The sequence below is a fragment of the Rhea americana genome, unplaced genomic scaffold, assembly GCF_003343005.1.
Source record: "Rhea americana isolate MKP2758 unplaced genomic scaffold, rheAme1 scaffold_26, whole genome shotgun sequence".
In the NCBI taxonomy this organism is placed as follows: Eukaryota; Metazoa; Chordata; class Aves; order Rheiformes; family Rheidae; genus Rhea; species Rhea americana.
This window is the reverse complement of record NW_028186379.1, coordinates 3,719,336-3,740,824: the sequence shown is the minus strand read 5'-3', so window position 1 is coordinate 3,740,824 and position 21,489 is coordinate 3,719,336. Positions and strand designations below refer to the sequence as shown.

At 39.6% G+C, this 21,489-nt stretch overlaps 1 protein-coding gene across 2 annotated transcripts in view; it reads right to left on the bottom strand.

Annotated features, from left to right (window-relative positions):
* COLQ (collagen like tail subunit of asymmetric acetylcholinesterase) overlaps positions 1–21,489 on the bottom strand; it is a 46,817-nt gene that overhangs the window by 14,644 nt on the left and 10,684 nt on the right. For both annotated transcript variants that reach the window (XM_085307526.1, XM_085307525.1), the window contains 10 exons: positions 16,461–16,573; positions 14,527–14,631; positions 10,864–10,908; positions 10,146–10,172; positions 7,830–7,901; positions 5,353–5,415; positions 4,323–4,349; positions 3,617–3,661; positions 2,896–2,931; positions 1,771–1,851 (listed from right to left, as the gene is read on the bottom strand). In XM_085307526.1, coding sequence (XP_085163652.1) covers positions 1,771–1,851; positions 2,896–2,931; positions 3,617–3,661; positions 4,323–4,349; positions 5,353–5,415; positions 7,830–7,901; positions 10,146–10,172; positions 10,864–10,908; positions 14,527–14,631; positions 16,461–16,573 — 614 coding nt within the window. The remainder of the gene's footprint in view (positions 1–1,770; positions 1,852–2,895; positions 2,932–3,616; positions 3,662–4,322; positions 4,350–5,352; positions 5,416–7,829; positions 7,902–10,145; positions 10,173–10,863; positions 10,909–14,526; positions 14,632–16,460; positions 16,574–21,489) is intronic.

Sequence of the window (21,489 nt, the reverse complement as noted above, 5' to 3'; positions counted from 1 at the left end):
TTGGCTCCTCAGTGGTGGCAGTTCAGAGCCCCAATGACTGGTCTCCTTAGCRTCAGGCTGGACTTTGCGAGTACTTCCCCTCTACTTCTCCCAATACCATTGCTTAAAATAATTACACCAGGAAATATGCAAGTGAAGAGGCATATTTGRTCACTTGAATCGGTAACTACAYTAATCTTGCTGCCTTCTTGGAGAAWGCTGTGTTAGAGGGGTCAGTAYAAAATTTACACACAGTTCACAGTCTGCACAATTTACCTGAAATTCTAAAAAGTCATTTCCACAAGCATAATTATTTAGAACCTAAATAAGAGCCATTTGTCATCGTCCTCCTCCATATCAGATTCCTCACAAGATTACCATTCCTTCAAGTCATTATGTGTTCATCCTGACCTTTCTCAGAGAAGATGAATCTGTCCCTGGCATGCAGTAYGATGGTGAGAAGTGTCGTATAAATAAGTCAGACTGACAAATCAATCTTGTATCAGTATTAACAGAGGAAAAGGAAGAAACAGAGAGGATGTTTTAGTACATTAATTCTTTGCATTATGTTTTGGTCACCTCTAAGGCTTTGCAGCTCTGCAGTCTGATCTGTATAAATCATCCCTGGGGCCTGGGCAAAGCYTGACTGAACCAAATTGCATAATGTGGACAGAAAGTGCCCTCAAGCTGGGCCAAGCTGTGAGGTCAGGACCTAAAAGGACACTACATGAACACTTAATGCRTATGTTAGAAAGAAGAAATGTATTAAAGGACTGAGGTTTGGAAGTATAGACCAGTGACTTTCATTGCTGCAGACCACATATTAGTTTGACACATTGCAGTATGTCATTTTTAGTGTAGAAGGTGCTATTGCTGATACACACAAACGATGTCCTTCTTAATAGCTATTAAGTAGTACAGTTCTCCRTAATGGTGAGCCAGGGAGAAAATTCAGGGACAGCTGGGGACATAGGCAAAGACATGTCCCCTGCAAGAGGCCAAATCTGTCTATCTGCCTAGAGCTGCAGTAACGAGGTTGTTTTTTGTAGCATGCACAGAAAAGCATCAGTGTGTGCAGGAATATATCTAAAAGCTGTGAAGAGTGAGCGAGGAAGTATCCTCCATTTTTCAGTAAAATTGCTTCATTTCCCTCCCTCATTCAGAGCCCCAGAAATCCAGTGTTTCCCTACAAACCTTTATTCTTTCATCTCAGGAACCTATTCTATTGGGGGCTGAAGATGTCTCCTGGGCAGGCTGAAAAGTGGTGAATTTTGGGTAGCCTCATGTTGCCATTGCAGCCTGTGAATTTGAACAGTCCTGCTCCCCAAGCCAGCTGCAGGGCCAGGGATGTGCAGTGCATACAGCACCGCAGCTGCTCCCTGCACTCCACGCTGTGTCCTGCGCTCTCTGAGAGCTGCACCTCACGCTGACTCTGGGGTCATCACAGACCACCTTGTTGGAGCTACTGTCTGGGAACAGRAACATAACTCAATGTTGCTTAGGATTCAAAGGGGAGACTTCAGAGTCTCCACAAGTTAGATTCAACCAGTTAGTTACCAGTCTTGGGAAAATGCTACTTTCCTAATGATGTATGGCCAGGRATTTGAATGCTGCAGGCAGAGTTCCAGTCCTAAAATCCAGGTTTTAACTCCTACGCAGTCTGAGCATGCACAAGAAGGTTACARTGCTTCTGCCTGCTCCCACTGTGACAAAATACAAGACACTGCTACAGAACAGAAAGCACAACTACACAAATCAAGGAAAGAGAAAACTACAAGGAAAAGGTCCTACTTGTTTGCCTCGTTTTCCTGGTCTTCCTATAGGTCCTCTGTGTCCTGGTGCTCCAGATTGCCCCTTCGGGCCCATCTCGCCCTTTGTGGGTGTGGAGAAAAGGAAGCAGGATGTTAAGTACAGAAATGCACACTATCTTGGTTATATGTGCCTTATACTACATAGCAGATGGACTGTGCTTTAATTCATATGATTCCTCTAGATCATACTGGCACTGTTTGTTTCTGAGAAACTCACAATTATAATCCAATATTTAAAAATAAAGGCTAAATCAAAAATATCTCTTGCAATTTATCCAAATTTCGCTGAAAATCCTTTTACTAAAGAGGAGGCTAAATGGAGAGATCAGAAGCATASTAGAAGGCTTAGGGTTATTGAGAGAAGCTGGCTAGAAAAATTGTCTAATCCTTTTGACAACAGTTCGCTTTGCTGTTAAGATCTATGAAATAAAATATCTACCAAGAAGAARGGTGGCTCATTTGCTGATCTCCTATCCTTCTGAGAAGCAATCATTATTTACTTAGCCTAATTTCAGAGATAGGATATGATTATCCCATAAAATGATCCTCCTTTACAAATTCTATCCATAAAACAAGATAGAAGTTTGAATTATGATTGTTTTTTTGTAGAATGCACAGAAAAGCATCAGAGTGTGCAGGAATATATCTAAAAGCTGCAAAGTGTGAGGGAGACTGGAAGTATCCTGGTTTTCTAGTACAGAATAATGGTGAAATCTAAACTCGTCAGGACTGCCACTGCTATTTATAGTAGTACCATTTTGATTGAGAGTATCATAAAGGAAATGTTTATTAGCTTTGTGTATATAAAGTCAGAACAACTAGGCCAGTCATTAATCTATAATGGAGATTTTGAATATGTTAAATAGGAAAAAGATTACGATTCCAAACCAATGTTCTGGAAACGAGAAAAACACTAACAATATCAAACTGAGCTAAATATCATATTTTTTTTACCTAAGATAAAAAGCCTGAAGTATTGGTCAAGTCCACAGCAAGGTCTCAATGCTTTTATGCTTTCTAACTATAGCGAAAGACATTTCTGAAGCCATTTGTTGACCCTATGCCAGTGCTTAACACAGTTTGCTAATACAYCCTGTGCACTTACTTTCTGACCCAGCATTCCAGGGGAACCTATTTCTCCCTAGAAAGGAAAAGGAGAAAAAAAAATCATTAAAATATGTGGAGTGATCTTTGACAAAGACTGGCAGTACTAGTTTAGGCTTTTAAGGAAGAAAAACAAGTGTCATGTACAATCTATAAATATCTGTGAAAACCCTGAGTTGTAATTCAGTGCTGCAGGTAATAGTGTGTAGGTATTACAAGGGAATTTTACTGCAAAGCCCTTGGTATAGTAACAGTGCTCACCTGTGTGGCCTTCCACCATCTGCCTCATCTCCTCTGAGGATGGCACACCGGTTGTGCTTTTGTCTGCATGTCACCCTGTCTTCTGAAAAACCACCAAGGCCTTTCTCCGGGAATGACATGTCTTCACTTATGTCAAGTGGAATTTACTTTCCCTTTTGGAGTTAACAGAACCTCTACGTCACTGATCTCACTTCTTTTTCACAGCAATATAATGTCATCAAGTAGAAACATCTTGGAAAGTTCTCATGGATCTGGACTGCACAGGTTTAGGTTGCCTGGGACCTGGGACTGGGTGTCACAAGTGCAGAGAGGCTGCCCCACATCATATGGGGCCACCTCCCCCCCTTGCCAGCTTAGCCATCCCAGGAACATGCCTCCAGGCTCCCCTCTTTCTTTTAAAAATACTTCAAGTGTTCATTTATCTTAAGCTCAGAGTCATCTTGAAAACAAGAAAAAAGTACCTGGTCTCCTTTGACTCCTTTGTCACCTGTGTCACCTCTGGACCCCTGGGGAGAGATAACAGGGTGATAAAGGCTTAGTTACTACATTGCACATGGAAACAACAAATGTTTATCCTRTATGAGCTATTATTTGGAACCATGCAGCATACTGGAATATCTTCAGAGTATGGTAAAAAGTAGATAAGCGAAAATGCTTTCTTATTAATTTCACTGACACTACAACAGAATCAAGATTAAGGCTAGTAGAAGAAAGTACACACTCTCCCTGGCTAATTACTCTAAATATGTGCTTTCTTRGGCATGATATTTCCAAACTTGATCTTTTGTTTTCCTCTGCTGGCTTCATCCAAGTTCAGGTCCGTCTGTATGCCACTACAGTAAACACTRTCCCTGTGCCAAAGAATGTACAGCCTAAATAAACCAAAACAATAATTAAGGATTATTATCCGCTTTCTACAGATAGGGAATTGTAGGGAGGTGCACTGTAGTAAATTGTTCACAGTAAGAYGGGATGTAAGACCTGCTCCTTTAGCATCCCAACATAAGCCTCAAGATTGTGCTCCTTCTCCATACCTGTTTTCATTTTTCTTTAATGGGACCTTTAAACTTCCCTCAATCAAAACTATCTCATTTCTAGAGTTAATTTGTTTACACAATTGTTTCACAATTGTGAAATTATATGTTATTCTATTATTGTCATACTGACCTTTTCTCCTCTAGTTCCAGGAAAACCCTAAAGGGAATGATAGATATTTTAATGCTCTACATTTTCAGAATTACCCAAGAAGCAAGTTCATATTCTTAAAAGTGAAGAAAAAGTGAAACACAAATAATTAACTTCATCAACTTCTAAATGCAAACGAATGTTTATAGCTTCTAAGAGYGCACTGAAATTGAATTACAAAATATGAATTAAAGGCAAGACAACTCAGCCAATAAGCCAACATGAAAAAGCCAGGTAAAGCCAGCAGGTATGATATTGCTTGTCAAATTTAAACAAGGAGAATAAAATTGTAACTGAACATGAATTAAGCCTTACTCTCCACAACTAATAATCTAAAAATATTTTAGCAATAATTTTCCTCTTCTTATTTTTTCCTTTATAGAAGATATCCTTAAAAGACATTTAAGTCAGCTTCTAATGTGAAGATTACTGTGAAATTTCTCTTTAAGAAACATGCAGCAAACTACAGTACTCATTTCTTGTTTCCAGTGCTTTATTTGAATAAAGCAATTGTACATTTTTTCAAGTTCTGTAAAATATTGTGKCCTCAATTTGCAAATGCAGAAGCTGTTCTATAGACAAATGCAGATAGTAGGACATCCAGACCAAATTGTGCTTACTATCCAATCAGTACAGAGGTATAGTTTTAACAGAGGACCAAAARGATCTCCACAATCTTATGAGGTAAGTGAAAAACATTTGAGTCATGAGTTAATGTTGCAGATATAATTAAGAGCTCCAGTTTCTAGGAGGATACAATTATATATGAGCTTTGCTTTTAAAAAGAATTTATGCATTATAATAACTTACACTAAAGCATTTTCATGAAAAGATAAGAACACAGCCAAGCCCAAACAGACAACATAATCTTGCTCGAAGAACAGCATATCTTTTTAGCTGTACTAAAAAAGATATATATTGATAAATGCTTTCTAGCAAATTCATGAGGGAAGCAGCTGTCAGCAGAGCATTAGAAACAGATGTCTGAAAATGCAGCGTTTGTTTAACAAACCTTGGAGCCCATTGGTCCTCTTGTACCTGGCAATCCCATCACACCCAAATCTCCCTTTTCACCCTAAAGGGGTCAATAAAGAGAGTTATTGATTGTGGCTCTCTGATGAGATCATATTTGAATGTCTGATAGTTCAATGGTTTTGTGTTGAATACAYGAGACAAGTCTGACCTTCACAATGCTTGGTGTAGCACTATAGCAGAAGTCTATATTGCAATTATATTCTGCCCAAGTTCTCTGATACTTTTCCTTCTATTTGCGTTTTCTTAGGTGTGTAACTATGATTCTAACTTGTGCTTGAGTTTTGCCAGAAGCTATTAAAGGGCATTCAAGCAAATTAGCAGCAGTACATCTTTTTCTACTTGAAGCCTCTGCCTGCCGTATCTGTGTCACTTCCACTGAGTTACAGAGAAGAAAGGTATTTTGTTGCAAGCCTTATGGCATGGAGTGACATACTGGTTACTCTCATATTTGACCTGAGACACTGTATGCTTTACAGTGGCTTGGAGCCAGTAAATCACCAAAAGGTTTTGCAACAAATTGTCTGGCTGCTACCAGTCRTTATCTAAGATGAAATACGGAGTAGTTCCTGCAGAAATGCAGCAGCCTTATCCAGCAGAATATGGTTGGCTCTCCTTCTCCTTTGGCTTTCGCTGTCCTAGTGGTGAACAGGATTTTCATATTGGCTGCTGCTTTGGCAGAAGTTCAGAGAAGACTTGAAGAAACAAAGCAGAAGAGATGGGAACTGACTAAGACTAAGTCTAAGAAAGAGAAGACAAGTAAAGAGAACCAGCTGAAGAAATGTAAAGCATTCCTATCTAGGAATGAGAAGAAAACACAGCTCAYTGGAGATTTACAGCAAGATGATGTAAAGAATTGGTGTAGTGAAGACGGATATTGGGAGTTTGGAAAAATCAGAGGAAGAGAAATGAAAGAAGGACACAATCTAGCGAAGCAAGCACAGACACCTGCTGCCTTCCATCCAGCTGGTGTCTTCACTGACATCTAGGAAACAGGCATATATAAAGACCAGAAGAAACGAAAGTGGGTACTCCTCTACAGAGCAGAGGAGATGCGGATCAGAGGAGATGATAAAAGTGGAAGAATAGGAAGAAAAAACAGCACAAAATTGGGAAGACTCCATAAATAAAACTAGGAATTATGTAAGGAAAAGGCAAGTGAACCAGTTTTCTGATGGCTCTGTACTCAGACCACRAGGGAACAAGGTAGGAAGCCTTACTTCTGCTCTCATAGCTGCCACGGTGGGAAAACRCAGCACACGATGCTTTTAGGGGAGCACTGACTCCCATCTCCTGGCTTAAAGTGAACACAGGCTCCTTTTCAGTACATGTATTCCTACTGCTTGCCTGTATTCCCACACACTACAATATGATGTTCTTCATCTCACGTAGTTGTAATGAGATTAAAGGCCTGCTTTTCTGGAGTGGTTTGAATTCAGAAGTCATCCACTGTCATTCTCCAGCAAGAGCATCATGCCCTCCGAGATGGTGCCACAACCCTCATGGAGCAAATGAAGAATCACAGATGTGCTGGAAAATGCAGTTTCCAAAGCAAACATCATATGCAGTCCTTTTGCCTGTTCAAATAAYGGATTGAAGATAAGCAGCTATATCAAATATCCCAGGAAAAATTTCATATACTTTAGCTCCTGTGAAGACCTGTATACCTTTTGCATAAGATAATATTCAGTAAAGGACTGTCCTGTAACTTCTTTCTAATAAATGCAGATGAAGCAACCATTCTGCTATAGTAAAACATGTCCTGCTATTTCTTTTGCTTTTTACTATGAAAAGCCACCGAAATGAATGCTTGCTCATATGACACTGATGCCAAGCCTACAGCAGTAGCAATGGCAAGTTGTAAGGACAGTATTACATGTAAAACTTTTACAGGGACAATTGGGTAAGTCTATGGAATTGTGCTTAAAATATCTGACCAGTATCCAAACAGTCTTAATCCTCTTCCCATGGTGTTTTCCCTTGATCACATGGACACACAGAGTTATACTGCCAAGAAGAACACATTCAGGTAAAAGGATAATCATAAAGAGTAGTCATGAACACAATGACTGTTCTGGAAACACTGACTCTTGTGAGTATGGAAGACATCTGTTGCTATCAATGAGTCTTCATGAGACTTGATTTTCAATTTTCCTTTGATGTATTTTAATCAATATAAGAACTGCTAGTGGGGTTAGGCYGAAGATGCAGCATCCTAACCTAGACTGGCCAGATCTTTGCATGGGAGTATAAGAAACAGGACAAGCACAGAATGTCCTGTCCTGTTACAGCATCCTAGTAGACAGTAGTTTAGAAACACTGAGTCAACTTTTGTGACATTTATGTGACATCATGACATTTATTAGATTATCCTCTGTGAATTTGCCTAATCCTCTGTGGGTCCTGAAAGAAAATTGTACCTACTCTCTGGGGGGAATGAAAGTGTTTTAATCTTACCTTGGGTCCTACTGGTCCAGGCCATCCAGTTGGTCCTGGCATTCCAGGGACGCCCGGGGGACCTGGTCTACCCTTGAATGGAAAACAACAGTTACTACAAACTCATTTAACATCATTCCAAAACATAGGCCTCCACTGCCATCAGAAGAAATGAGGGGAATACAATCTTTCCACAAAAAGAACTGCAAATACTTATTTACTTTTTTTAATACAAGAAATATTTACAATATTCTATTTACAATAAAGTTTTTATTGATGCTACTGGAGGAAACAGGGATTCCTAGAAATATTAAGTGATAGCTATTCAAATAAATAGATGAAAGGCAGAGGAAATCTACCTGCAGTCAAAATAATCATCCTAAAAACCCAGGATCAATAACTTAAATCATCCTCTCATTTAATACAATCRAAGTCAGCAAGACCTCCACATAATTGTTAGCATGAATCCACTTTACACTAAGAACAGAACCAAAACTTTAAGATATTCTTATTTATTATTATTCTCATTATGAGTATTCTTACATTACTAGTTATACTAGTAATACTATACTAGCCTACTATACTAGTAGTATACTAGTATAGTATAGCTCTTTATCAACTACTTAATTACATAGCTAGCTATATATATATGTGTGCGTGTGCGTGTGTGTGTATATATATAGGTACTTATTTATTTTAACTACTGTTTGTAAATCATTCTTTGACTAGGTCCTAAACTGGTACAGGTTAAGGTACCACACACGCTGCTTTATACTATTGAACAATATGACCCTAGAAATCTGATCATGATATTTGGGGCTAAGAGTGGCCTCACACAAACTACACAGCTTTTAGCAGGAATTTAGCAGTACTGCATCCATTTCTGGGCTCCCCAGTACAAGAGAGACATGAAGCTACTGGAGAGAGTCCAGTGTAGGGCTACAAAGATGATTAGAGGGCTGGAGCACCTGCCCTATGAGGAACGGCTGYGAGAGCTGGGCCTCTTCAGCCTGGGGAAGAGAAGGCTGAGGGGGGATCTTATCAGTGTGTACAAGTACCTGAAGGGAGGGTGTCAAGGGGACGGGGACAAACTCTTTTCAGTTGTCCCCTGTGACAGGACAAGAGGCAATGGGCAGAAACTGAACCACAGGCAGTTCTGCCTGACCGTGAGGGGGAATTTCTTCCCTGTGAGAGTGACGGAGCACTGGAACAGGCTGCCCAGAGAGGTTGTGGAGTCTCCTTCTCTGGAGATCTTCAAGGCCCACCTGGATGCAACCCTGTCTAMCATGCTCTAGGTGACCCTGCTGAGCAGGGAGGTTGGACTAGATGATCTCCAGAGGTCCCTTCCAACCTTACTGAGTCTATGATTCTGTGATTCTAATTATACTGCTTTATTCCCAGTGTATATCTGGACAACTTCTCTTTTTGGGACTTACTAGTTTTTGTTAGAAAAGTAAGTATTCCAGTGTTGYAGATTTGCACTCTCTTGTACGTGAGTACTCTCTCTGTGATGTTACTGTTTTGAACATTTGAATTTATACAGGGAATATTTTTGTCTACTGTAGGACATTTGCAATTTAGTTTAAAAGAATAATACCTCTTTTTCTTTGTATATTTCACAATAATTTGAATTACTGATTTGTACTTGCTGTTAAAATCTTTTGTATATTATTAGAACAGCACTTCTTTTCCTGGTTAGTGACCTAACCCCTGCATATCTCTGATTTCATCCTGCATTTCTGTCTTCTTTTAAAATTAATTACATTAAATGGAAGCACTTAGCCACTGAGACAACATATTCTGTTTCATCACACGTAGGGACACATACTTTTGACAATATATCATGGCTCAYATGTCACCCAGCATAGGATTATAGTCAGCATATTGTGTCGGTGCCAAAACTCTGGAAGTGTAATCATTAATGATTATCCCTCCTTCTAGGCTAGTCAGCTGAACCTTGTTTTGCCATTGGAACAGGCAAAAAATTTGATTTTGCTTGGATTTTTTTAACACACTTTTTATGATAGCTCCTGTATGCTGCTTCCCCTGTCCACAAAGTTATAGTTCAGGTTATTTCCCGCTCTTTTTTAATTTTGTGCTTAGAGCCATACGTTCCAAGGGAATTTATCAAATTTAGACCATCTGCAAGGGCTCTCCAAAGCCCCTGGCCCAGCTTCCCAGCCCTGGGCCCTGAGCTCCCCATCTCACAGCTCTAGTTTCAGTAGAAGCAGTACAAGCAGGTTAAACTTTAACATTAGCTAATTTTTATTCAATTGTTTTCTGAGTTACAGTTGCTATTTATTAGACTGGTGTCTGAGACAGCACCTTATTTCATACCTTTCTTCCCGGCCTGCCAATCTCCCCCTGTCGGAGAAAGGAATATGTTAGTTACATAGACACACATGAAGCATAGCGGCTCATCAGCCAACACATTTACAAGCAAAACTGGGAATATCTCTGTGTCCAAGACTTTGCTTCCAAGGCAAAACGAGAAGGGCTGATCTAATAGAGCTCCTCAACCTTTCCTGCGTTCTTAGCTCTAAATCTGCACTTCCTTATGTATTTAATTACACGCCCAACTTTGGGTACAAAGCTGTTTAAGCCTCACTATGGAGTAAATGCTTTGCAGGCCTCAGGCTGTAACTAAACATGCAGACTGCTTCTCATAGCTACCTGACCCGTACAGCGTGCATTGCCCAGGCGAGCTCTGCTTCCCCCGTCTCCCTGGGGGACAGGGTTTCCAGGGGCTGTTGCACCAGCACAACCACTCACTCGTGCTTCTGAGCTGCTCCCTTAACGCCCTCTGCAGACATAGGCAGTTATCATGAAAAGCCAGAAAAAATATTTTAAGCTTGAAAATGAACAGTGGGAGATGAAGCTTTAAGTTTTAGCCTCKAGTTGATCCACAGCATCCAATTCAAATTTATGCAAATCCCCACATATCCTTAAGGCCTGCCATTGACCAAACAGAGCAGAAAAAACCACAATGTGAATCCCTTATCTCTTTCCTTGTCCCATCAAAAACATACCAAACTCCTTAACAACAGGTACTTACTTTCTCCCCTTTTGGTCCCATTATACCAGGAATTCCTTGTGGACCCTAGGGAGAAAAGTGAATGTTGTTATCAAATTATTTTGGGAAGAAATTGTGGGCTGTTGCCTTCCCTTGGCTCGTGGACCTAGATGTGTCTCCTGGGACTGGTGTGAACGCATGAGGTCGAGGTGCCTGGACATGATGTTTCCATGTTGCATCTAAATGCTAGAGCTGTGTCACTGCTGATGGCAGGCTGCACAGTTGTACTGACACAAAAAGTCATTTTCTAGACAACGAAAACTAGCAAGAGAAAGAGCTGAGGGCAAAGGAAAGCTGATAAGTTATTGGAAACTTGAGGAATTAGTGACTGTGGGGACATGGAGACATGGTGTCAACTGGCAAAGGAACCAGAGACCAGCTCAGCTAAAGGGAGGATAAGGGACATGGCATAAAATGTATGGGATGGGCTGCAATGCACTACACGGAGAATTTTGACTGCTCCTGAATCTTTTGTCTAAAAATATAAAAAACGCTGTAATGAATTTATTGTCATCCTGAATAAGACTTCATAACCCTTTTCCTGTCCTTGTCCCCACTTCTTTCCCACTTGGTTACAACACTTCTTCCATACGTTATCCTGGGCAGAGAAAGTGGCTGTGAAGGCTAGGGGCTGGTCGTACCTCACCTACAACATTTTGTAGCCATGTGGAGAACTTCTCAGTACCACTGACTTTTTTTGCAGAAAAATGGGATCAAAATGCCAAAATCCACCTCTGAACATTATTTTGAAAATTCTTTTCCCAAATCACATTTCATTTGCCTTTTCATAAAAATAGCAAAACACTCCCAAACATTTCTTGCTTTGTGTATTTTTCTACATTTATGAATGACATTTTCCACAGAATAATAACTGTAAAATCGAGATTCTGTTCTCTGAAATACAATTACTATTACTACTGCTGTTTAAGCATTTTGAAAACAAAGCTAAAATAATTTTCAATAATTTTGTTTCCTTCTCATGCTTAAACAAATCCTAAACCATTAAATGGTTAGTTAAATCCCCAAGTTAGCCTAAAGTCTGAATTCCTCTGGAGCTAGTATCACTCTCCTGCAGTTTTAGGTCTGGCCCAAACAGAAATTATTCAGGGGAATTTGAGAGTACCTGTTTTCTGTGGGTGAGTTCAGAAAATATGAATCTACACCTCCTAGGTAGCACAGATCCTGGCTTTCAAAAATAACAAACTGCAAATATTATGAAACTCTTTTCTCACTTTCCAGAAATTATAATGGAATTAAGGTGAGTTTGGGAAACTGGACATAAATAATAGACAAGGATGACRTAAGTTAGAAGCCATGGTTAAAACAGATCAAGAAAATCACCTTTGAAGTGGTGATTGATTAGGCCTCACAAGCCTCCTTAAGCCCAAAACCATGAATATATTTCTCTTTCTCAAATGAAAGTGATTCTCCTTTCAGGAGACTTCTTACTCCAGGGAGACCTTGAATCTCAGCTCAGAAAAAATCAGAAAGAGTTTTATTTTTTGAATGCTTCAGTTCACAGACTTTTTCTTTTTTTTTTTTTTTTAATACCAATAAGGGGAATTTCCTGAGTCTTCATAAGAGGAGCACTAGCCTCACCATACAAATCACTCCAGTACTGGATCCTGGCTGTCTTATATTATCCAAAACATCATGTAAATTTTATGTATAGAGAAGCAAACTGTACCCTCAATTGCGAATTATTTCCTGCTATTTTAGTCAGTAGAGTTATTTTAGATTTTCAATAGTGTAAATTTGAATGTATCCTATTGGAGTCAGAGCCAGGCTTTATCTTACTCCCTTCATTTTACCTTAGGTTACATGTAGGAGGAATTATACTCTTGAGTTGTATCATTACAAATGTAACTCTCTTCCTTATGAAAAAATGCTAAAACTCAGCTCTGACTTAACAATACAGGTTTTGTTCAACTCCGATGAAAGTCATGCAAGTTATAGAAGAAAATAATTCAGGAGTACTTCTTATTTTTTTTTTTTAGTAGCAGCATTTTTTTTCACATGACCATCATCACAAACGTACTACCCAGAGGACTGCCAAATCTAACTTTGTCCCTTTATAAAACACATTCCCACAATTTGTAATTAAAAATTCCAAAGCCATGTTCTACCAATCTTACTGTCTGCAACTGTGATAAAATCTGTCAGCCCAACATATTTAGTATGTTCTTGGAGGGATCACAGATCATTTGGTTGCAAGGTTAATATTTATAACAAAGGACATTATAGACAGTACAATGAAAATTACTGTTTTTTCAATTTAATCAGAGATAATACTATGATTTTTTTTAAAAAAGGCAATCCAGTGAAAAATGAAATAACTACTGCTTCTTTCATACTTATTGCAGTTTTGGATCATTGCCTGCTGCACTGCGGGACTGTTTCATAATATAGAGAAGACTCTTCTCAATCCAAGACAGGACAATCATGTCCATTTGCATGTCTCTATGCCCTTCATAATTCACATGCTAAATGAGTCTGCTCCATCTTGTGTCTCAGCAAAGATAAAAGGGCAGAATACTGAAGTCAAAACTCATAAAATAAGACTTCATGGTTTTCAGATTGCATATTTTAGACTAATTATGAATATTTTATAAGTATTGTCATTTCAATAATTAAAGCTAAGCTCTTTACCACGTAATCAAACCTTTATTGTGATGTCCTGTCCTTGCTTTTTAAACGGTGTGTGGGTACTTGTTAACTTCTCAGCTTCCAGAAGCCTCAGCGGCAGCTCCGCTCCGCGAGAGCCTGCTGCAACATTAGTCCTGTGCCTCTGTTATTTGTATTGTAATAGCACCCAGAGCCTTGAAGAAGATCCCTTATCCCAAAGCACCAGGAGTTTCACATAGATGTATTGTCTATGCCTCCAGCAGGCTACAGTGAGAGCTGGGGAGGAATTGGAATTATCTTTCCCTAAAAGTTTGATTTTTCTTTGGAGGGAATGAATGGAAACAAAAAGGCAAATGGGTGGTAATTCTCCAGAATACATATGGAGACATTTGCAAAAACAACTACTCTAGAACTAAARCATTTCCTTAGAAGACTTCTAACCTCCCTCTTTACAGTCTACACAGACAAAGGGTGAAAAGTGAAATGGGAGCTCAAAGGGACTGGTTCAAGGCCACGTAGCTAGTCAGAAGCAGAAACTGTAGGTCAGGCTACAAGATGCTGCATCTCCTGGATCCTACCCTGTTGCCCTCTGTGAAGCCCCTTTTTGCCTCTGGTCAGCATTGAGGCATTTGCCTCACAAGGGATGTACTCCACTGACTTGCAGGTTCATTGCACCTCTTATGTATAAACTCCACAGGCTCCTTCTCCTCACACAAAAGGCAGCAGAGTCTAAAGTAAAGAAGAAACCRACAAAGGGATTTTTCACTGATGCTTCCCACCGCAAAACTCCATAAAAATTGAGAGTAAACTTGAAACAGACTGGAGTATGCAAGGCAGGGAGGAGAATATAGGAGTAAATAGTGTACACGAGTTGTGCATACTCRTATCAAAATAAAATTAAGCCATACCTTGATGTTTATCAAGTGGCAAAAAGCATTTATGGAACATGTTTAAAAGTGCTGTAAGGTCTTTAGAACTAGTGGGAGTAAAATGTGGTTTAATTAGGAATGTATCACTTACCTGGGGGCCAGGAGGCCCTGAGGGGCAAAATGATTCAGGTATAGAGGAAGACTCTGTTATCTGGAGCTCTTGACAGAAGTCTTTCACATCAAGGGCAAGCAGCTTCTGCATAAAATAAAATCTATCTGTGAACATGTAGCATACATAGCCAGTCAGAGAAATAAACAGTCATCAAACACTATAGCCTGAAGAGAATTTATTCACTTCCTTAAAAAGAAGCTTATGGTTTGCCACAAGGTTATCTTCACGGATGCTTAAACATTATCACTTCAACAGAATATCCTGTCCCAGAGGCTTGCCATGGTCAGGCTATAGGATGCCCCTCTAAGCCACCGTGGGACCCAGATCTATTCTTGGACTTGACCCTGCTTACTCAGTCACATTTTACAAGTAGCAACTCCTCTCCAAAAATAGCACCTTTGCTCTAATAATATAAACTACATTCAGCAGAGATATAGAGTGAACTTCACTCCAGTAGRTATTAACCAGGAGACCTTTATTGACAGCAGATCAAAGATGATTCCTTTGAAAATCAATGGAGAGTTCCCCACTGACTTCAGACTTGGACTAAATGTCTTATTTTTTGACTTCTAAATTAGGTGAGATGAATTCCACGCTGAGGGAGTGGTTTGCAGGAGTAAAGTGGCGTAGTTATGTCCTGTGACTAAAGAAGCGTCCCCTGGAAATGCAGACAAACACTGAGACAAAACTCCATTTTCCAGAAAAAATCTAACTATAAACTCCAAATCAGAGACTGATAGTAATACATTCACATTGTCGCCACTCTCTTAGTAACTATTTAGCATTATATTATGCTTTTATGGTGAGATGATATCAAAGATCATTTTATGCCTAGATTACTCTCTGGGCTGCTTGAGGGAATCTCTGGGGTCCTGGTCCCAAAGTCATCCTTGGTGAAAGGCCTGTAGGAGTACACTGCATTTCCTAAGGAGAGTTTGTTGCTGGGTGTCCTTTCTGTGGAAACGAAGTAAGAGGGTGCAGAGAGGATGAGAAAGGGGAAGGCAACTGTTTTTCGGTTTGGTGAGAACAGCACCCTGAGCTCAGTCCTAATCTCTCTGAAGACAACTAGGGTTTTTATACTACACTTTTCCCTGGGTTTGTTCTTGTCAGACGTATTTCTAGTCATTACTCGCATAACACCAACAATAATCACAATATTTGCATATGATAAATGACTAGGAGAATTAAGAAATAGGAATTACTAAGTAGGCAGAAAAATTCTTTATCTTCGAACGGAAAATATCTCAGAATTAATAGATCCATCATAATAAACGGAAGTGGGCAAACTGATATATTATAAACCCATTATATACTGGATGATGTATGTATGAACGAGTGTGCATGGATACATATCATATAAAACAGGCATGTGCATAGGTTTATGTGTGAAATGGCCACATCAGCAACTCAAAAACATTTTTTTCCTGCAAAGTAAAATGCCAGGAAGACAATCCACAGCAAGATTTCAGAATCTTCACTTCTACTGTGTAAGGTAAATATAATGCAAAATGGACCCAAGTGTAAGGTACATGCTGGAAAAGTTAATTGTGTAGGGTAGGGCATGGCCTTTCTGTTCCTTTCTAGATTTATTTCATTTCCATTTTCTTTATTTCAGGATTTACGTACTCTAAGAAAGTCCTGAAAACAGAGCAAAGAGAATATTTAAAGTTAATAGAATTAATTGTCTGAACAAACCCAGCCTCATCTCATTCCTTGATCCGTTTCCTCCAGCCCCGGAGGGGGAGGCTGAGTGGTCACTCAGCCCAGACAGAGCGAGCTCACCCCAGCGCTCAGCTGGATGGCTTGCCATGCGACGGCTTCGGCCGCTGCTCAGCAAGGTACTTCAGACTTTGTCATGCATTAAAAGTCATCTGCAAAAAGGTAAAAGAGAAAGGCTCTGGGGCCATACTCACTGTGCTCCAGCTGTGCCTGAAGTACGGTGGTGGGAACAGCGGCGGCGGCGGGGGGCCGAGGAGRCAGCACGCTCTGGGGCTGAGTCGTTTCTTCTGTTCCAAACAAGGGAGATCTGTTCAATACAAACACTCATCCATTGTCTGCTACACCACAAATACCTCCTACAGAATAAAATGGGCTTCCACGCCACGGGATTTTTCTACATCCTGTGTCCATCCTGACCTGGCAGTACAAACTGGAATTTAAGAATCTGTGTAGTCTTTTAAGTTCGTAAGATCATTCTTACGYGGAAGGCTATGCAGTTTTAAGACCTTAGCATGTCTACAACAAAGGCTTATTTTAGAAAACTTCAGGTAGACAATGCTAGAAAATAGACTGAAATATATTCTTCCTCTCTCTCTCTCCCCCCCCCTCCCCACTTCCTGCCCTCATCACAGAAGAGTATGGGAACAGGAACAGAAGTTAGAAAACCCCCTACGAATAGAGGAGGGAAAAAGAAGCTAGAAAGACAACAGTAAGATATGAGGGAAAAGCCTGGTGATAAATGGTAGGAACAAAAYGAAGGACGTAAATGGAGAGTGAAGAGGAGGTTTAAAAATGAGAGCTGAACAAAGAGCATTTTCAAGAGGAGAAGAACTCCAAATTACATTAAACTATTTCTTCTGTTCCAAAAGAATATAGAAACAGTATATTCTAAGTTCCCATTAGAGACAGCATGCAAGCAGGAAGCACTCCATGCTTCTGCCCATTTGCCTTCCCAGTGGACTTAATCAGTTCAGGCACTTTGGTAATAACAGTGTGGGAAGCTGCTCCACAGCACATTTGCTCAGATTCCCCATGAGATTGAAATCAGGTTGCCTACTTCTGATTTATGAATCATCACTGAATAAGGACTTGTCAACCTAGATTTAGCTGGGAGCTTTGCCACGGACTGATGGGTAAGGCTTGCTATCAGCTGTGTTCTGCAATGTATTTACCCTTTTTAAGAGAAAAATTCCCATCAACAAAATAAGCGTCTGTGACCAAAGAATCACAGAAAAGAGCTGAAGATGATGCATTTACATTGTCTTCTTTCTGAATCTACGTGCTCTTTGGGAAATAGATCTCTAATTAGGCTGGGGGACTTCTGCAAAGGTTTTGCTAAGCATTGTGACTATTTATTTATGTTTGTTGGATTCTTGCTCTGGTTACTGGCAGCTAGAATGAAAGTCTGTGAACCGCAGGGTGGCAGGAAGCCAAATGCAGTCGGAAGAAAAGCCCATGGTAGAGTATCTGATATTAATAGAAAATCTCCAAATTAAGTTTATGAGAAGACAAACCTGGCAAAATTGCTAGATTTGTGTGCAAATCAAATGCAGGCAGGATATTACTTACATCTCAAGCTAAGATGAACCTCTGAGGCACTGTGGGTTGATATACATTGAATCAAAGACTGTCTCTTCTTTCACATACTATACCATGTAATGCAATTCCTGCTTTTCCTGAGGAAACCACCTACCAAGGTTACGTTTAGCCATCTGGTTAAATGAGCAAATCCAAGGAAAACTCAACTCTGTTTTGAAATTTGACTAGTAGTTTGATATGCCTAAAAGGGGAGCGTGTGTGAGCTACCTGGCAGTATAATTACTGCTCATAGCCACTGGGTGAATCCACTCCCACCATGCCTCATTCTGCATTACTGCTTGCTACCTGCCCTTGTCATAAAATATGACTATTTTAATATATTAAGCCACTATATTAAGCCCTCACTCAGGACTATTTCTCCTGTGCTTCAGCAGTGGAGACTAGTCAAAGCACAGGAGAACAAGCACTTGCTCTCTGTCCAAATCTCTCCTTTATCTCCACATTTGAAGTGTTAGCATGGCACGCTGTTATATACTCACTTCTTCCAGCTAGTGCTTTTACCTACCTGGGTAAACAGAGAGATTTCTGTTTTTTTAATTCCCCAGTAAATATATTTTATCCAGTTCACCTGTCCCCCATTACTTAGGACAGTATTTCCCTCAGTCGTGCTGCAGAGAAAATAGCTGTCCACATGAATGTGATCTACCAAAGTGGCTATCCAAGAAGCAAGACAGCAGGTGCTTCATTATTTCATCTTGTCTCAGTAACAGATTTGTTCATTAAGTCAGAGAGACGGCTCTGGTAGGCAGTCACCTGAGAACAGAGACCTGCTACAGTTGGTTCCCCTGGTGCCAGATTACAGCAAACTTTGTAAACACAAGCCAGGCATGAGGTCCAAGRAAATGAATTTCATAAACTTCATTTCAACTACTTAACAAGAATATTTTTATGAAGTGGTATTTCTTTCATCTCTTCAGCAAAAATTGACTGAGATTCCTACTGGCAGCAGAATTGAAAGGTAGTTTATATTACCCAGATTTTTCTTCTCCTTCAAAATACTATTTGAGATGATTCCTCTGAAAGACAAGTCATGTAAAGTCTGAAAAGGTCTATTATTAAGAGTCTTCCTGAATGCTTCCTGTCAGGTTTGAAACTCTACAGAAAGATTCAACTAAGGAAAAAGGTAGAAGACTTTATAATAGAGATTATATTGTTTCATTTAAAGCTTTAAGTAATCACTAACAAGACCAAAGACTTAAAAAGTAGCAAAGATCTGAGTTTCCTGTATCCCTTTGCACAAGCAATAAAATAAAATAAAATGTACAGTTAGGTTCTGTACTGGCTTATGCTGAATTCAGTCACTTTTACGTAGCTGTAAAGAAGTCACTTCAATTTAGCTGCACATACTGCTGTGGTTGTCTTAATTTCAGGATTGTATTTGAACATACTATATTTGACTAAATTGCATATTATTAAAGCAATGGACAATTTGTAATTTAAAGCATATAAAATGTGACCATTTTATTACATTAGGCCACATTCCAGTATCATCAGGCTTTCTTGGTAATACCTTATTCCATGAGCTAGTTAACTTTCAATAGGATTATTACCATTCATCAAGAATAAGGAAATCAAAATCTGCCCTAATATGACATAATTGCTACGAGACCACTGTCTGCCATGGTAGAAAAATGTTTATATTGTATTGGTGCTTTAAAAAATATTTAACAGATGAAAATGAAATTCATTGAATATTTTGCAAAGGAAGATTAAATACAGATGTACATATAAAGCTCTAATGGGATACTTCATATCTCATAAATAAAGTCATAGGTTATATAATACTGGGATTTTCCTTTTTGGAGGCAAGGTCTGAAACTCCCTGAGGCAGTTTTCATTGTGAAAACTCTATAGGTAGTACAGTGAGCAGCAAAAGTGCAATTGATTACAGTCCTTATAGTCCTATTCCAACACTGTAACACTATCAGGTAGATTGAACCACAGTTGAGGTTTCTATAAAAGGTGATAGCATATACTGATCTCATATGCAGAGGCAAGAACAAATGTTATATAATTATTGCTATAACTTTATAGTATACAGTTATCAATTACGTAAAGACGTATGTAGCTAAAATTTCAGAGCTCCATCATGAAACATGGTTATGTTCTGGAAGATGTATTTGTAAAGCAGATATATAAGAAAGGCTGGCCCTAGACCTGAGGACCTCCCATGCTAAGAGATGACTACAGCAGAAGAGGGAGCAAAATATAAATGCGACTATAGGTATGAATGCTATAACACAATCATCCTATAAGGACTTCTTTTTATTAGTATGGATTTTGTAGCTGTGATAGGTCCAAGGTGTAAAACTATTATAGTTTTGGCTTGTTTTTTATTACAAAAAGATTACTTTGATAGGCTTACAGGTACCCTGCAAGAACCATATATATTATTAGGCTCCAGGTTAATTTTGTTTGCTATATACAGCTTCATGATACTCTCATCCCCATGAGTGGAAAAAATCTCAGCCCAAGAATAGGACTGTCATAGTTTTCTGTGAAATGTAAAGACCCGGCCTACACAGCGAGSTCATTTGCACATCTTGTATGGAAACTGCTCTTTCAACATCTTTAGCAACAAGGAAAGTATTCAATAACAAAGGAAGATAAAATTAAAATGTCCTTATAAGACTTGTCTAAGTGGTGTTTGAACACAGAGAACATAAAATTAACGTAGTTGGCTTTAAAATAGAAATGCTTTAGCATTTCAAAATTTCAATTGTTATTACAGTCCAGATTATTTGTTAATATAATTCCAGAAAATGTTTATATAAATCTGTGAGCACAGCGATAATGATTGCTCCAAAAAATAATATATTTTAGATAAGCTATTGCACTATTTATTATTGCACTACAAGCTATTGTACTATTTTTTTTTTCTTGCAGGCTGCTTTTTGCTGGCTTTAGCTAGAAGTTGAAAAATCTTATCTGAACCATACCAGCACAGAGCTAGAGGGACCCCTTTGCCCACACAGAGTCCCCCTGACGCAGGGGTCGGGGTGCTCCCCCTGCCCTCCTAGGGCTGACCTGAAACACTACCAGAACGCTCYGGCTGCAGCGGAGGTACTACAGGGAAGAGCTGCCTCATACTCAGTGTTCAGTTTATAGGATCTCACTGCAGAAAAAAAATGACATGGAAATCATGAAAGGGAGTTTTATCCTAAGATCACAAAGGTGTAGGCTAACTGGATTGACCACACTCTCAGAAAAAAAGGACGTGCAACGGAAGAGAAATATTTAACATGCCTCCCCCTTACTATTTGCAGCCACATTCACCCAGCATGTCCCAACTAGCTGCCAAGATGCCATCCAAAGGTTTCTCACCCAGGCAGCAGCTTTGCCAGCCTGCCCGCACTGCGCCTCACRGGGACCTCTGGTACCTGACGTCTCCCTCCCGGTGCTTCTCCCACCCGGATGGTGGGAATTCATAACACACAACCTGGGCAGACCTGCACATCAATGAGCGTGGGGTCATCCATCTGAGAGTGAGACTTTCCCCTGCATTATTTTCATTCATTCGGGTGCCTCTGACCCTTCCTGCAAGCATGGCACCATGCCACAGGTATTAATCTACACATTTGTTGTAAGGTGACTAACGTACTCTTTCCCTTTCAAGTTTATACA